Source organism: Rattus norvegicus, chromosome 2 (assembly GCF_021556685.1).
Source record: "Rattus norvegicus strain SHRSP/BbbUtx chromosome 2, alternate assembly SHRSP_T2T, whole genome shotgun sequence".
Taxonomy (NCBI): Eukaryota; Metazoa; Chordata; class Mammalia; order Rodentia; family Muridae; genus Rattus; species Rattus norvegicus.
The window spans coordinates 63,940,390-63,959,225 of record NC_141535.1 but is presented as its reverse complement, the minus strand read 5'-3'; the positions used below and the strand labels follow the sequence as shown (position 1 = coordinate 63,959,225).

General features: G+C 41.8%; 1 protein-coding gene across 1 annotated transcript in view; it reads left to right on the top strand.

The window, feature by feature from the left end:
- The window catches only part of Cdh6 (cadherin 6), a 146,200-nt gene that overhangs the window by 67,979 nt on the left and 59,385 nt on the right, over nt 1-18,836 (top strand). Inside the window, 1 exon segment of the mRNA NM_012927.2 lies at nt 12,503-12,866. Coding sequence (NP_037059.2) covers nt 12,639-12,866 — 228 coding nt within the window. The 5' untranslated portion in view covers nt 12,503-12,638.

Here is an 18,836-nt window from a genome sequence, read left to right as displayed (position 1 = left end):
TCTGTTGGTGATGCTTATATCTACGGCTTCTTGTGTCTTCCTTTGGTTTTCTATATCCAGGGTTGTCTCCCTTTGTGCTTTCTTTATTGTTTCTATTTCCATTTTCAATTCCTTCACCTGTTAGGTTGTGTTTTCCTGTAATTCTTTCAGTGATTTTTGTGTTTCCTCTCTAAGGGCTTCTACTTGTTTACTTGTGCTTTCTTGCATTTCTCTAGGGGCATTCTTTATGTCTTTCTTAAAGTCCTCCATCATTATCAAAAAAATGTGATTTCAAATCTAAATCTCGCTGGTGTGTTTGGATATCCAGTATTTTCTTTGGTGGGAGAACCGGGCTCTGATGATACCAAGTAATCTTGGTTTCTGTTGATTAGGTTCCTGTGATTGCCTCTAGCCATTGGGTTGTCTCTGGTGTTTGCTTGTCTTGCTGTTTCTGAGAGTGACTTGACCCTGCTGTAGGTCTCTGTGTCAGCACTCCTGTACAACTGTTTTCCTGTTTTCTTTCAGCCTTTCCTGAGAACAGGTGCTCTGCTCTCAGGTGTGTCAGCGCTCCTGGAGACTGTTTTCCAGCTCTAGGCACGGGCAGGAATCAAAGGCTCCTGCCCTTGATTGCTCCTGTAGGTCCTTACACCCCTCGGGCACAGTTGGCACTATGTGATTCCCTCTTGGGTCTGGACTGTGGGCAGAGGGTATTCTCCTCTGACTTCTCAGGAGGATCCACACTTCTGAGGTTCCAGCTCTCTCACCCACGGGATCTGGGTGCAGGGAGCTGTTTGGCAGGATTAGTTTGGTCCTGGGCGCAGACCAGAACTGCAGGTACCGGCAGCTGTCTGTTCCTATATCCCTCTGTCCCACGGCACTGTGCAGTTTCCCCTTGGACCAGGGATATGGGCCAAGGTGTGCAGAGGTGACAGTCTGTCCTGTAGCCTCGGGATGTCTGCACTCCTGGGTAGTCTGCTCTCTTCCCCACGGGATTTGGGTGCGGGGAACCCATTTAATTTATTTATAAATAAAGAATTGAAATTAGAAATTTAAAACTCAGTTTTTACCCAAACTTTTCTTTCTCTACATATGTGGTCTTTTTTTATTTAAAACTCTTTTTCTATAGTTTTAAAGATTTAAAAAGTCATATTCTTGACCTATTTGAGGAAGGAAGGAACTGAGCATTCTGATAGGATACCACTAAGATGAAGGGACAAGTGCTTAGCTGGACAACCATGGAGCAGACAGCAGCACTGAGCAATTGCTCAAAACAAGGGCTTCCAGGGGGGATGCGCTCTCCAATGGCCTGTGCAGGGTTCTGGCGTCCTGTTGTTTGTAATTACACATGTGAACTGTGATAGACAGTTGTTAAAACTCCGGTGACAACTGCAGCAAACCTTGACAAAAGATAAATGTGATTTTTTTTCTCTCTCTCTCTCTTCCCCTTGTTTCTCTTTCACTTATTTAAGCATGTATTAATTAACTTGTTCTGGCAAGTGTTTAGTAAACATTGAACAGGGGCATTTCTTTAGTGGTATAATTAAAATTCTCTTTTAAAATGTTTTTGTGTGATATTTTATGCACAATTTGACTCAAGTAAACAGGGGTTCTAATTAAAGTTTTCAAATGAAGGCAATCAAAATTGATTCTGCACCCAGTATCCCATTCAAGCACATTGTCTTGCTGTCTAGGGTGAGTTTAATTTGATGGTCAGCTAACATCTCCAATTAGTTAAAATGTCTTCACCTTCATAGTCCCCTTCATTTTTTTAACCCCAGGGAGCTCTTTGAATGCTATACTGCCCCTTTAAATTGTCATACATTATATATTATAATAAATCTCTTCCAAATTATTACACCAAGATATTCTAAGAAGCATCTAATTTGGGGTATGAGTCCTCTGCAAATAATGTTACATAAAACACACTGAAGGCACAAAGCTATCCAGACAGCAGTGACACTTTGACTGTTTCCTCCCTACACCTCTAAAAATACTGTTTTCCTCTTGGGTTGATAATAGCCTCAGTAGCTTTATAGTATTAACAGACGAGTGTTTGAACCACATCATCTAGATGATTGTGTGTATGTGTGTGTGTGTGTGTGTGTGTGTGTGTGTGTGTGTGTGTGTGTTAAGGTGGGGCAAGATGGAAAAGAATTTATTTCGTCTAGAAAGCATTGATTGACCTGAAGCAAAAGATATTTTTAGGGAATCTTTAAGCTCTCTCTATCTTTAAATTATTCATATTTTTTTCCTTTTAGTGATGTTGTGAACAACTCCGAAGGGCAAACCTGTAAATTCAAGAATTATCAATAAATAAGTGATTTACCCACTTTTGGGATTGGGTTTCTAATGATGTTTTTAATTAGCGAGGGTTAGGGGTCAGAATCTTACCTACCCATCACTTTCTTCATCCCTTTGCTGAACTGGCCAGACAAGGGAAGCCCATCTGCTCAGGCCCTGAATTGTGCAATCAGAACTTGCAATCCAGAGGTACAAACCATTTCTTCCTTCAGTTTTTTTAAAGGCAAAATAAAGGGTAACCTAGGCTCCTTGGGAGCCAGCCTAATTCTAGAGTTAACCTAGAAATCCTACTTGACTTTTACACTAAGCCATCTTTTTCCACATTTTTTAAGTAAAGAGTGAATCTTTTATTTTATCAACTACTCCTCTATTTCTTCATTCCTTTGAGATTTAAAAGAGAACAAGAGATGTTTTAATCGGCACCTCCACTGAAACTCCAACTTTACTATTCTTGAGTTTAAAGTTAGAAAACAGAGGCTCAATGTGTCCAGCCACTTCGCAACATCATATGCCTTTTAAGTATTGGTGAAGAGACACATGTGGGTAATCTGGGTCTAATATACTTCTCCTAGTGTTAATGTAGCCCCCTTATTCCATACTTGAGAAACAAAAGCCTACAGACACACAGAAGCTTACACAAGAACTATCTTGTAGATACTACTATAACATCTTGTGCAGTCACCCTAACATTCTGTGCATTGATGCTTTCTCGTGCCAAATATTCAGGAGATCGTGAACCTTCCCTAGGCTGTTTAAGGTCATCGTTGTGTGTATCCAAGTGTTGTGTTTGCACCATAGTGATGCCTTCAAGCCCTCCAAAATCCCCATATGCTCATGCTTAGTCCTTAGTCAGGTCATATTAACTCATGAAGCTGGTTCTACATGCATGACAGCTTATGTTCTGCACGCATGCTTTCATGCCTACGGCCACTTGTTTTATTTGGTGTTACTATATTCCAGGCTCAGCGCTCAGCACTGGATCATAAGTCTTTGTGGCCTCCCATGGCCAGGCTCTGATTCTCTCCTTCATCTCCTCTGCCTGCCTTTGTGACTACTCTCTGAGCTTCGGTTGTTCCCTGCCTTGAATGTGAATAGCCCAGACAACAGTACACTCGCTTCATCTTTCAACATTGTGGGGATTTAGAAAGCTCATGATGAATTTGTACAAATTTTGTCTGCAATGAGAGTAAATGAAAATCAAGGTGCTGCTTCCATAAGCAAGATACACATAGGATGGTAGATATCTTGGTTAAGAAGAAATCTGTAGATGACAGCCAGTTATTTACTGTGTGCCCCTGAGCACAGAGTCCAGATCCTCTAAACCTGTGTTTCTCAACTATCAAACAAGAGGGCATCCCAGAAAATGGCTACAGAACTTAAATTTATTCTACTACCTGGTGCAGACCAAATATTTGTTTGCTGTTCTTATTTAGCTAATACTCTTTACGATGATTATTTTTGCCCCTTGGAGACCCAAGATGGTGCTAGTTTTGAGGTGAGTCATGAAGAATCAACTCTAAGGTCACAGCTATTTTAAGCCTGGCCCGTGACTCCCTCATGAGGGGTCAAGGTAAGGCCACCCTCACCTGATGGCTCTCTTAGGGTGTAGCTCATTATGTGCTCACCGAATGATCTTAACAAGCTGCTCTACCTCTCTGAGCTTCTACTCCTACTAGCTATTCACAGGATGATCATGATGTACTTGACATGGTCCAGAAGCAAGATATACTAATTGATAGCCAGAATAGTGTGGATAAGCTAGATGACTCTGATAAAAAATAAAATAATCAGTAAAAGATTTGACATAAGAAGTGATGAATTACATCACCAAAAATAAATAACAACTGCACTCCTATTATGCTTTGTGCAAGTTTAAGCCTTGAATGCACCATGCCCAGTCATGTGACCCTCTTTGTAACTTAATAAGGGTAGACCTGTTTTAAATTTCTCATACAGACAAAAATACCCTGTCCTCTGCCTGCCCATAGCTACAGCAGATTCTCCCAAGTAGCCCTTTCATTAAGTACTGAAAAAAGGTACAAACTCATTGAAATCTGGAGGCTATTTATGCTAACTGATTAGTGAGTTTTGACATCTCCCAGTTATATTTAAGCTGCATGGTCTTAAGTGGCAACATGTCCAAAAATATATAAAATAATGTCACTGCTGGAGAAACCAAACATATAAACAGAATAATATGAAACCAAGTCTTTCATACATTTCTGTAGCCTACGCATATGGTCTGCTACAGAAACGTTTAAAATTCACACCATGAACATCTAATTAAAATACTTTTCCCTTTCTCTCTCTTTGCATGAGTAAATCTTTGTAGAGAAAGACAGGGCTCACATGCCTGAAGGCCCCTAAGAGCCAGGCAAGATACATGAGGGAATGTTGCAAGTGGATCCATGAAAAGAAGGTGACAAGTGACAGTTGGGTGTAAGCTGTCACAAGGGGATACAATAAGGAACAGGGCAGAGTGTGGCAAGGCAGGAAGTGCTGTACAGGGCAGATCTACAACAACATAAATAAAAGTGAGAAGCGCTGAGGTTCACATTTAGTCCAGAAATGGGGATCTGTTCATTTTTGAAGGTTAACATGATTTAAAACTTTCCTTTATTTCTTAAACTGATTAAATCTATTTGACAATTTCCCACACATATAGTATATTCTGTTTACTCTCCTCTCCCATCCACCTATCCCTACCATCTCCCTCCTCTCCCCAGGTCCTCTCCTCATGCCTTTTCATTTTGTTTCATTGTCCCCACTGATGTTAGCCAGGACCAGATGGGTGCCCACAGGTTTGCAATCATCCACTGGAGTCTGGTGGGCTACCTTTAAGTATATAAATTAAGGCAATGGCTATTCCATAATCCATCATTTGTGGATAGTTCATTAGAGGCCCACATCAATCCATGATTGGCTGTTCACAGACCTAATCTCTGCAGGCCCAGAGCAAACAATTTTAGCTGCTGTGAGATCCTTTTTTCAAGAGCTTGGTAATGTCGTAAAGATGGCATTTCACAGTCCAACTTCCTTCAGGCTCACGCATGTGTTCTGTTTTCTCTACCATGGTATCACCTGACCCATAGACAGGGAGAGATAAATGTCCTGCTTAGGGCTGAGCACTCATCTATTATTTATTCTAAACATCTTGAGCAGCCATGAGCATCTACATTCACCACTGTTCACTGCAAAGAGATGCTTCTCTCGTTAGGGATGAGAGTAGATTTGACTATGGGTATAAACAGTCTTTTGATTGCAATTCAGTACAATCTCAATGTTGCTAAACAACAGTAATGAATTCAACCCTAGGAATTACGACCTCTCTAGTTAGAGGTTTTTAACTGGGTGTACAGTACTAGGTTTATATTCTCTCCTATTGAGCAGGTCTCAAATCCAATCTGAGAACAGTTGGTGACACCCATAATACTCATGCCCTATTACATCAGTGGGCATATCTTGTCCTATGAGTTAGCTTATGGTCTGTGTTTATAACTATGATACCATTGATGTTTCATTTTTAAAGGACAAAATAGAAATACTTGAAGCAGTATATGTCCCAAAGATGGCATACATGTACTCTCTGCTAAGTCATTCTCTCTGACTTCGAAGTCATGGTAGGCATATGAGCATAAAAGCCAAACCACACATATTCAATTGTTTAATTTCATCTCCACAGGCATCTGAGAGATAGCTACTAGAACAAAGAAAACTGGGGTCCCCTATTTGTCCAACTATTGTTGGGCAGACAGGGGTTTCAACCCAGATATATGGCATGCAGAGTCTGGTTTTACCCACATTGCAATGATGTCTCTGACAGTAACATCATGTAGGCAGATGCCTACATGATGCGGAACAAGAAGTGGTCTTTAATTCACATGTGTTTGTGAATCTCAAACCAAATCCTACTTCAGCCCCAACTCCACATAAAACCCCGTTTTATGTGCTGTACAGCATTTGATTTTTATCTTCATTAACCTAATGTGTGGGATATGATTTTAGAATGAGAGGAATATTGCTGAAATGGCTTCATCTGGAAAAGCATTCGTTTGCAAACAGCTTGGCGTGTTATTCACAAATATAAACATTTACGAAAAAAAATCGAGCATCATTTGATGGCTGCTGCCATGATGATTCATTGGCACAGGAGAAGTGCTACATGGTGAGAGGTGCCAGAGCGGCTTGACACATTTCACTGGAGTTCATTACACACATGAAACGGAACCAATTTTACTCAACAGTGACTTTGACATTTACAGAAAAATGGAATGGGGGTTTAGAAATGAAGACTTCAAGTGAAATCCCTACCAAATATTTTGTGATGGTGCTACCCTCCTGTCACCATTTCCAGAAGATCCCCCATGTCCAACAGATGCGTTTTTAGCCACATCCCATAGCAACCTACTCACCAAAGTTTGTTCAGTGATTAAAAAATAATCTCAACAGACTTAATTGGCTATTAACTCTTTTTTTAATGTGTCTCCTTAGCATCAGTTTACTTCATTCCCGCATATTTTCTGCTTCTTTAACTGGCTAGATTTTAATTCACTAAATGACATCCCCATTACCCTCAGAGTAGGCCTAGAGAACATGATCAGAGGAAGCAGGAGGAATATATGAGCTAGCATATGAAGTGTTGAGCAATATGGAGTCTTCTAGGTGTGGCAAAGCAGCTATGCTCCTGCAGCTCCTGCAGCTGTGGTATACAAGACCCACACAAGCCTGGCCCTGTCCCCACCTCATTGTGAACAGCAGAGGGCCCATGAGGTCCCTCCCCAACCTGTAGGACTATTGACAGTTAAGGGCTGTTAGAGGAGGCCTTATCTCTTATTCAGTGGTGTTGACCACTAATAGTTGCCCTTGCTCTGATAAATAACCTTCCACCCATATCCAAGCAAGAAACTCTCAATGCAACTGAGTGTATCACACAGAAAGAACTTTAAAAGGAGATGGGTTTCAATGGGAGAGGCAGAGGGATGGGCCAAGAATGAGGGAAAAAAACAACTAAAATTCATTATATTAATGTATGACACTGCCTAACAATTTTTAAAAAGAACATCGTACTCATGGTTAGAGTGCAATGGGGTCAGGAATAAAGCTAAGTAGTTATAAACTACTAGCTGTCTTCTACTTCATTCATTATAAAATGGAAAAGGAAAGACACTAAAGGTTAATACAAGCTATACTTATGGGTTAGATGACTTAGCATAGAGGACACTTACAGTAATGTTTTCTGTGGGTAGCCTCATGTAAAATAGTATGCTATTATATAGATATATATATTCAACATCCTTTATCTAAAGAAATAATTTCATAATAAATTTTAAACTCTTTTACTATGGTCAGTAGTTGAAGCATATCAACAACAACATTGCTTTATGGAATGTTTGTATTGCTTTCAATAGCAAGCTAAAGACCCCACATATGAAACAATGGGTTTGTAAATGAGGTAGAATGTAATACCATTGTATGATTAGAATTAATCAAGAACACTAGGTCAAATGTATGCTGAACTTTAAAGCATTAGTGTAATTATATCTTTCAATATATCTAATACTATTTGTCTGCAAATAGTGTAATGGAATCAGCATCAAAAATAGATAATACAGTTGAGTCATTCAAACTGTTAGCAAACATAAGTCACCAGAGAAGCAATTCCAATCAATGGAGGCATTTTCTAATTAGCATATTAATGATTTGTGAGTGAAAGGTGATTCCAAAGTGCTCTAGGGAACTTGAAGACCTTGTAATTCTTCTTCTTGTTCCACATAACCAATGAAACATTTTTCTATTATTAAAGTTTGACAGTTTAAAGGAAAGGCTTTGTTAATCAATGGGAGACATCAACTCCGTTTCTGGATTAATCATTACATGTTGGAAATTGATAGAACCTGAACTGATGTGTCCAACGTTCTAAATGGCAAAGTGTGAGTAAAACCTGGACTTGACAAAGAATTCTTATGAAGATTAAAGTTTATACCATCTTCTATGCAAACACGGTCTCCACATATGCACATTACTCAAGTTTTGGGGGTGGGGGACTTGCCCCTCTATACATAAACACCTTAATTAGATTTTTGCATATCACTAAAGTGAACGCTTCTATAAGACTCAAACTGTTTGTCTGGATTAAGCACTTTTACAAACCATCTTCCAGAGCTTACGATAATCGCCTTTAAGAAAAATCAAGTTTGCTCCCAAAAGAAAGAGAGTCAGAGTCTTCCAAAACTGCCATTAGACTGTAATTAGTTCAATTTGAGTTTGTATAGAGTTGTTTGTGAGTCTAACAGTTATACACATAGCTGATTTGCTCTTGGTGCCAATAGGTATAAAAGGAGGGGACACACAAGGGAGGCCTCTCCCTCTCCCTCTATCTGTCTTCTGCCTCTTGGGCACCATGCCTGCTATTTTTAAACCCAGTATGTGTGCATGGCCTCAGCTCTTTGTCCTACCACTTGGGAAGCCCACAGTGTGAGCCACATGCACCTCTCCCAGCTCCAGTGCTCAGGAATGCCCAGCCTTCCACATTCCTCAAATCTCTGATGACTTTCAGCACCTCCTCAGTCCCTGACCTCCAACACCTTGAACCCTGGGGAAGTGTTTGCTGTTGTTACTGTTGTTGAACCTTACAGACACATGCTTGGAGTGTGTTGATTTTTTTCCCCACTCTGTTATGTTGAATTAAGCAAAATCTAAAATATAAATAGTATCCATTCTTGCTACATGAAATTCTTCTCTAACACTACGTGTGAATCCTCTCAGCGTGCTAATTGCCAGGACCATTTGTACAAAGCCAAAACTACTAAATTGACGCAGGCATTGTTATATTTTTTTTACACCTGAATACAGTAAAGATTTATTCTCAATCTCAGCATTGTAAAATGGACTGGAAGAAAAACACACAGGTTTTGTGAGTGCTTTGCTCTTTAAGTGTGCTTTGCTTTTTTGTCTGTGTTCCTGTCCTTGGTGTGTGCAGTGGTCACAGGGATAAGGGTTTGCTTTCTCTGTAACTGTCAGAGCTTAGTTGAATGCCACGAAAAGGTGACCAATTAGCAGATGAATCTACCCTGATTCTAAAGTCTTTCTATTCTTGAAAGAACTTTGACTTGGTTAGAGGTGTATTCCTGACCATCTTCAGACCCTCCGAGTGTGCCATATTTGGATCTGTGATTGCACCTCAAATACTAATAACAAGAATACTGATATCTAGTACTTATTTAGCCAGACACTTTTAAGTGTCAGGCACTACTTTAGGTTCTGTGCATGGAATGCAAACTCATTTACTCCTCAAACTGCCCCTCTCTGAGATAGATTCTAAAATAACTCTGCCAACAAAAGAAAAATCCGAGGTCAAATGGAATTAGGTAGCTCTTCCAAATTCATAGAGATAACAGAGAAATGCACCCTTCTGAAACATTAGCATCAAATATGAGCAGATCGATGTCGTTCTGTTTTACAGACTGAGGTTTTTTTCATTAGGTCTCAGCCTGTCAGACTGATATAGGAACTGGGTTGTAGCAAAACTAATGTTACAGTGAACAGTGGAAACTCTGCTTAAATTTGCATCGTTTTAAAAGCTCATTACCAACTAAGAAAAAAATGAAATACTTGACATTTTGGTATCTGTGGTATTAAAAAAGAACTAATATTTAATATTCAAGTGGCAACAGCTTGTAGAGTTTGCATACAACGCCCACAGGGATCGATTTTTCTTTAAAATGGCCTTTAGGAGTCAGGCTTTTCAGCAGCTGACACCACACCGCCATTCTCTGCATCCCTCTCTCCTGCCAGCACCATGGGGCACACACGGAGCAGAGCAGCAGACGTGTAATTCTTCACTGCAGGATTTGTCTTTGCAAATAATGGTGAATGTGGGAAATTAGGGAAAATGTCATTTTCACTGAATCAACCTCAGTGTAATCTCTATTTCTAAAAATGAGTAAGTGTCGCTGGAGAGCTTTCTCCACAGGCGCGCTCAGGCCCCTCACTGCTCTAACCCACAAGAGAAGGAAGAATCATCCCACACCAGGGCTGGGCCCGAGGACCTACGCATGTGCTGTTGCCTGGCGTTTTCCTAACCTGACTAATAAGTAACGGTGCAAGCTCAGTCACCTGTGGAGCTTCCCGCCTCCCCAGCCTGCTGTCAGGAAGGTGCAGAAGAATCGAATAAAGGTTTGAAAGTGCTAAATATGATGGAATATTTCACTTCCACCCTAGAGAATGTTTTCAGTACCGTGTTAAATGTCTATAATTACTCACTGCTGGGATTGAAGGAAACAAAAGTTAAGATCCTTGTCGACTGTACGTTTGCGTGATAGAATGGTAAGGATCGAGTAGATCCGTCTCTTATGATTGAGAGAAGGAAAGATACTGAACAGAGCACCTAAGGCGTGCTTATCCCTGTGGTTTAAGGAAGACATTCCCATCCAGTTCACATGGTGTTCTCATCCCAAAGCTCTTGTGCTTATGGGTGCAATACTCAAGAAAATATTCAAGTGGCATGATAAATATGTCATTTATTAGATCCACTGTATTCTTTTTTTCTGGGAAACTTAGGCCAGATGTGGTGGGACTGGACTATAATGCCAGTGTTCTTGGAATGTGAGGCGAGGGAAAGTGTAGGTAGGTAATATGGCATGGGAGGCCTTAATTATGTAAGCCATGGAATCAAACAGGCCATGTGTACCAAGAGTCTGGCCCTGGGATATTTTTTTTAAAAAATAGATTGGTTTCTTGAAAATTAATATTCGCCATAAAAATAATTACATTGTTTAATGGCTGACTTTTCTGAAAATCACACAGTCAGCAGTTCCTGCTGTGATACTGGGGGTTGCTTAATTCATTCATAAAAATCAGAAACTATTTGACCAATCTGATTGTTGATAGCACACATGAATTCTAAAGATACAATTCAAGGATTTCCTGGGGAAATTGAAATACTGTTTATTTAACTCTTGCATGTTTATTCCATATGATCTGGGAGATGATCTATCCCTTCGGTTTCTGATGAGTGGGTTCACTAAATATATCACAAACAGAAGTAAATTGATATGTAGAAAGTACCTGACAGGTAGTTTCAACAGAAAGGGTTAGAAGTGTTATCAAATCAGGAACTTACAACCTCGGCTGCAGTTCCCAACTGAGCTTTCTTTCAACAGATGAGCTTCTCCTGGCTGAACTTCCAACTTCCTGTTTCCACAGTAGGCACTTTCCTGGCGCGGGGCAGACAGACGATAGTCCCCTCGGGTAGAAAGGGCTCACCTCTTAGCTACTCTCTAGGACACAATGCTTTTGCTCTCGGCCTGCTTTCTGCTATTTTTCCTCCCTGTCAGAGTTCAGGAGACAACCCATCCCCAGACAAGGGATCTTGGGTGACATTCTGAGCCAGTTTCTCAGTGAACTGAAACAGTGCATGGCAAGGGACCAACATGAAGTACATTGCAAGGTTCTTAAAAAATATAAATTCTGTGTAAATAGTTCTCATGGGGTGGGGGGTGATAAAGTTTGCAAAGTTTGGATTAAATACAAGCCTACTACCACCACTGCTATATATATATTATATATATATATATTATATATATATATATATGACTTCAAAAACTTCCCTCTGCAAATCTGCATTATGAAGAGAAGGCGTATGGTGTTTTCCAACCTTATTTGACCTAGCTGATCCATCATAGCACATCTCCTCAGCCAAGAGTCTGCAGAATAAGTTCTGCCTCGCCTCATGCCTGGCACATCCCAGGTGCTCAGAATATTCCAGTGAAATTTCAAAATGATCCACTTGCGATTGCATTTAAATTGTCTGCGGTATTCTTTGCCTTGGACTTGTCCATGGAGATAAATATGCAAATGGAATCAGAAACACAAACTCGTTTCCTCTAACCAGATCTCAGCCCACATATTCCAAAGCAAACGAGTAGTGAAATTATCCATCGTGGCGCGTTGAACTCTGGCAAAGCTATTACTTAACGTCGGATTTGCAAGAGATACAAAGGGGGAAAACAGAAAGAGCAGTTCCTGCTGGGCATGTGCCTCCTGTCCCGCACATCCCCTTCCGTGTACCTAAAAGACTGCTGTCCTCGTTTCAAAATTGATAGCCAACGTTTCTTGTTGCTATTTTGCCATTCAACTTTCTCCATTCTTGCTCCTGCCTATTTGCTCTAACGCTGAATTTTAAGCATCTCTAAAGTGCTTGGTATGTTATTATTCTTTCCAGATACCCTCTGAAAGCCAAGCAGAGAACATTAAGGAAGAAAGGAGGAATGAGCCTGGGTCTGGTGCGGTGAAAAGAGACGCATTAAGGAAAGGGGAACTCACTACCCAGACGCTCCACTGCCAGCCTTGCCATCAGCATGAGAACTTACCGGTACTTCCTGCTGCTCTTTTGGGTCGGCCAGCCCTACCCAACTTTCTCAAACCCGTTATCTAAAAGGACTAGTGGCTTCCCAGCAAAGAGGAGGGCCCTGGAGCTCTCTGCCAACAGCAGGAATGAGCTGAGCCGTTCAAAAAGGAGTTGGATGTGGAATCAGTTCTTCCTCCTGGAGGAATACACGGGATCAGATTATCAGTACGTCGGCAAGGTAGGACTCCTTTGGGTGTTTTGACAGTCTAGGCTTAAAAGCCTGAAGAAGTTACTGCTAAGAAATAGACAGGGAGAGTGTGAACTATTCCCCAGTACAGTATGAATTGTTGCTTATCTGGTAAGACTCTTTTTCTCCTCGCTTGAGTAGTCGCGGGATGAAAGTGTAGCAAGAAGCTGAGAAATGTTTGCGGTGTAAGAGAGAGAAGGCTCCGGTGGAAAACGAACCGCCCACAACTATCCACGGAGGATTATCATAAATCCTTTAATTTTTTTTTTACTTTAGCTGGAAAAATGGGGTCCAGCTAGTCTGTAAAGTGGTGTCTATTAAAAAATAGAAATAGAACAATTGTGCTGTGAGGAGAGCAAGTCCTTTTCTCATTTTGAAAGCAAACAGTCCGAGCTTGGGTCACATTAACTATTTCTTAGCCTTGCTTCTTCCGGCACCCTTGGCTCTCAGAGCAAACAGCGCCTTTTCTGGGCAAAACTCAGCCCCGGGGGTTAAATGTAGTAGTTACTGCTGCGAGTGGTAGTGGGGTTAGTCTTATCCCAGATAATTGGCAGGAACCAAGCATTTTAAAGTCTTAGGATTTAACTGTAGCGAGGTTGATGAAAGATTCATGTTACACGAAGGTGCTATTTCTAGATAACATCTGACCATTTTATTGACTGGAAAGTAGAGTGAGGTGTTCATCCTTCACCTGTCATGATGAATGTCGCCTAATTGTATCATCAGCTATCTTGCTGAAGAAAAAACTGACCTGGGCAATAATGTAGAAGACAAACCAAGGGTGCCAGTTTATAGCGTGTAAGATTCTGCATTTCATTAAGTGGTGTGGATAAGAAAAATAATTGTCGCGCATCTCTTAAACTCAGAATGAACATAAAAGAAATATAGATGATAAAATGCCTTTTCCTATGATTGATTTTAAAATACCTTCATCGGCATATCAGGCAAATAGCATAAATTTTGCAGATTCCAAAGGCACATGTTCACATTTCAATCTGTGATCAAATATCCCTGAGTAACTCTGTGCAAACATTCTCCTTAAGTATTTACCACCATAAATGAAGGAGGCTTAGGTTGAGATAGTCAGGCAATGTTCCAGGAAGGTGAATTATTAATGTGGAATAAAGTAAAAGAGGAAACATCCAGAGACCTGGGGACAGTGACACTGATGCCCAAGGATCTTGTAACCAACTTGCTTTGCAACTCACTCCTGGCGGGACCCCCAGGACACAGGCTTCCCTTGCTTGTTCTTCACTTCCTCTGTGCAACTTGATGGTACAGTGTTAATGGAGTAATGGTTTTTTTTTCTTTTCATCTTTAAAGCACTTTTACAATGCAAATAGCATTATTACCATAGAAGATTAAGCTTTTTTAAAAGGCTCTTTGTCAAAATGATTGAAATCCCCTCCCCCGCTTCTTTTCTCTTTCCAAATTGTGATACTGTTTTATTTCTATAATACCACAGACAGATTTCTGACACCCAGGATAGTAGCAGCAGCAGTGGGCCTAAATGCACAACCATCAGTTTAATACTTAAGATTCTGCTAGGGGAAATAGCCGTGGGGATAAGTTGGAAACTATGGATGTACAGGTCCAAAACCCGCTCACTGAACCACCAGTTTCCACGACCCTGATGTGGTAATGAACCTTCCAGGCTTCCGTTTCTCCAGGTGGGAAGCGCAGCCTCATCCTCCTGTTGGAGTTACAGGGTAGCATCAGTGAGACAGGCACCCAGTGGCCAATCCACTTGAAATCTGTAAACCTGTTGAAAAACTCATTGCACATGCTCCACCAACTCTATGGGCGACAAAGTAAAGTGGAATATTGAGTCTTAGAACCCTGCAGAAGCAAAACACGGTCATCTGCAAATCTCAGTCTAAAATATATGGCAATAAATAGCGGAGTGGATCCACAGCCACGGCTTTACCCACACTGATTGGCTCTGGGTAGTCTGTTGGCAACGCTGTAGTTCCCTTCTTCACCCTCACAGTCCTCTGCTTTTTCCTGTTGCCCTCCTCCTTGAAGGCATAACGCAAGAGGAATATTAGCGGGAGAAACAAGATCAAAAGTGAGAACTGAAGTTGTCCTCACCCTGCCCGTGCCACTCTAGGGGACATGAGCGTCGTTCTCACACTGTCGAGATGGCTGTTTCCCAAATCCATCTCTGCAGAAATATGATACCAACAGACAACCGTCTATTATTATTCTAATTAAAAGCAGAAGAAAATAAGAAAAAGAAAAAGGAAACGCTGGGTGGGAACCGAGGGGTAGAGTGCTTGCCTAACTGGTCAAGGCCCCAGGTTCAGTCTTGTCCACCTTTAAAAAAAAAGAGAGAGAGAGAGAGAAGTGGAGCGGACCTGCACTGTGAGGACACATGTGAAACTTTTAACTTCAACTCGCTTGGAAGAAAAGACAACTAATGAGACTTCAGGGTAGCCGTGTCTGGAAACCTTGGAAGGAAAACACTAGACTAAAGGTTCCAGAGTTCTCTAGAGTCACAGGCCTGTTTCTCAGGCTGGCCTTAGGCAGAAAGAAATACCTAATGGTCTCATGTAGTAAATAGTTAGACTAAAATAGCTCCATAATTTCTCTTCTGAGAGCTCAATAACCCTTTGAAATGATAATACATGTAAAGTAACAAAAACCGGTATTTTTATCTCAATCCTAATCACCATCTCTTCTAGGGCTTTGAACACGTTTTCAAACAGTTTGGACCCCATTCCCTAGCTGCCCTGTCCACCATGAAGTCTACACCTTAGATGCTTCCCAGCCATGAAGGGGAAATCCAGGCACTGAGTATGACATCATCAAAAGGAACATAGCGCCACCTTCTGTAAAATCTGTGAACTGCCCTGAGCTAGCAATGGCAAATTGATGGGCAGAAAAGTCAGGTGTTGCTGTGAGGCCATGACATTCTACCACCTCTCCTGCTAAGTTGCCTGAAGCACCCAGACTACCTCTGTGCAAGCTCTGGGAGCCACGGACTATAGTTAGCTTGGTGGATCCACACAGAGACTGTAAGATAACCTTTAGTAGTGTGGTCAGTACTCCAAATAGTAACTACTCAGAGCCTAGCACAGTTTCACCTAAGATTAAAGAGAGGGGTACAATCTATGCATGGAAGGACAGAAGCGCTCACAAAGCAAAGTCGTGGAATTGAATGAACAAACAGTACTTAAAGTCTAAGGAAAACACTTAGCAGATAGACAAGACCTCTGCTTGTATTTGTGCTGGTCTGTTCAAAGCGAGTCAAAGGGAGAGTAGGGGGAGGAAGGAAAATGTAAGGGTGAAAGGGGAGGGTGAAGGGGGCAGGAGTCACTCAAGGTTACAAGAGCCTGCAAGGAAAGAGAGCAGGGCTGGGGCAGCCATGAAGGGAGCCATATGATCGGAACTGGGACATGACTGGGCAGCAGTGGCCCCTTTGTTCTTGTCCTCGCATCCGTTAAGCTCTTCCACTGTGCTGTGTCCCGGAAGAGATTAACATAGACACAGGAAGGAGGCAGAGCTGGGATGCACTTATGAGAAAGCCTAAAATCACAGTAGCAGATAGAGCTAGCATGGTGGGAAGGAGTGGTCCTAGGTGCTACAACAGTGTGAGCGTCAGATAGAAACATAGATAGGGGTACAAGTAAGACTGTTGATTGGAGGAGACAATTTTGAGGTGTCTCAGCAAAGTAACCTTGCTGGGAAGGCACACTCTTGGTTCTCAACCTTCCTAATGCTACAACCCCTGCAAAAGGGTCATTTGACCCCCAAAAGGTGGCGGCCCACAGCTTGAGAACCACTTCTCTACTCCTCCTTACTGAATCTGAATCTCCCGTTCAAAGGGATCCACAGGTGAGCAGTTTGCAGATTAAAAATCGAGGACTGCTATGTTTAAAGACACCTTGCCTGGGTCTCACCTCTCTGGAGATCCGGATTTAGTTGGTTTTTAATTAAGTACTAATGATTCTGACAGTGTTGTCAATTTCCAGAACCCCAGCCCTAGAGGATACAACTGTCAGTCATGATAGCAAAACCATCAGTGATAAAGTGACATCCATAAAGGATTATGGAAAAGTAAGGAAGTGGGGGGCAGCCAGGTTTTAAAGTTCTACAGATCACCCGACCCCACCCCAGAGACAGTGATGGTGTCTGGACCCCATCTTCAAGGCAGAGCGAGTGCTGGTAGTCAGTGCAGAGGGAGAATCACCCAGCCCTCTAAGATAATTGCCTCCAGACACGAAAAGGGCAGAAGTCACAAATCCAAGAGTCCAAACTTCAGAGATCCGACAACCGAGAGAGCAAGAGTGGCACTTGTGACCCAGAAAACACGAAGCGCATGTTTTCTGTTAGTGGATGGAGAGTGATCGCCTTTATCTAACATTCCTTTGTATGATATCTGGCTTATTAAAATTAATAGGAAATGGGAAAGAAAGTGTTTCTATCTTCCTTCCCAGACACCCCCACACCCACTCGACCAGCTTCACAGAATATAGCATTTCCCTGTCCGTAGCTGGTATCCATTTTTGACTGTTTCATACCAGAAGGGACTACAGAGCCACAGAGAGAGGTCAGATTTTAAAAATGGAGGCACCCCGTAGTCAAAGATGAAGGTTGTGGGGTGTTTAGCTTAGCTTAGTTTTGTTTCGTTTCGTTTTCATCTCAGAATTTGGCCCACCTTCCTACAAGAGCCTCTTACATCATTTTACACCACACGTGACAAATCTCATCCACTGGATCTTCTGGGCTATTCTTTAACCCCCTCCCTCCACACAAGAGATGGACTGCCAGACGTATCTGAAGTACAGTTCCTTTCAGTGTCGTGCCGGGAGGGCTACTCTATGGGATTTAGTGTGCTGTACTTTAGAAGTATTTTCTGTTACCTTTTGGGAAATTCATGACAGTTTTCTTGGTGGAGGGAGGGGATGATCAGCTGAGTATTTCAGTATCATGAAATTTTAGGTTCTATTTGAGGCCTTAATGGTCCTGATGGAGCTGTCTCTTGAGTCTTTAAAATTAATGTCTACCCAATTCTAGAAGCCATTCTTCTCCTGGTAATTAGACAGCACTGCTTTAACAACTCATAAAAATAAACGCCCTCAGCCATATACACCTTTAAAATTAAGGATGAGCAATTATTTACTCCTATAATTATATGGTCCGTGTTTAGTCAACACCAAGCAATACTTTACCGATAGTTTAGGATGCCCATATCTGTCATTCCTGTGTTGATGCCGCTTTCAGAGAGAGCATAAGCCAAAGAGGAAACCTCCTGGCACTAACTCAGTGGGTAATTCACAGCATCGCCCAGCCACATGTTGCCTCAAATAGCAGCAGCGTCAGATCAGAATGAAGCCAGAGCTGGCATTTTCAGAAGGTCACTTTGGCTCAGATTCTCTGCCCAGCACTTCAAGTGTGTTACTTCACTGGGCCCTGAAGTGGTCGGTGTCCACCAGAACTCACGCCAAAGTGTACCAATGGAACGGTATGGAGAGCTGCTGGAGTCTCTAAGTATGGCTTGGGTTGTGGCATCTCTAACCTCACAAGGGAATTGATGTAGCTCACGGGAAAGTGAGTTAGCAATCACAAACAGGTTCTGATTAGATGGCTATCACCATGTGCCTTCCTCTTCCACACAAAGCTGCAAGTTGAAGCATCACAAGGTCCTCATCAGAGCCACACAGAATCTCTAGTTGTCTTTCCTTGGTTTCCCCATCCCCCAGAAATATAAGACAAATAAACTTCTCTTCTTTATAAGCTTCCCAGTTTTAGGCATTCTGTTACAGCATCTGAAGGCAGACTAAGACTGGTGTATACAATAACACTGATGTATTACTCATCGTCGTCGTTGACGTTGTTGTTGTTGTTGTTTACAAGTCAGCCAAGGCTCAAGGAAGTCAAACGTTCAGCTCAGGGTCTCACACTGCCAGGACCCTAGCGGTCAGAATCCACTGCTGGACCACCAGAGTATTACATTAT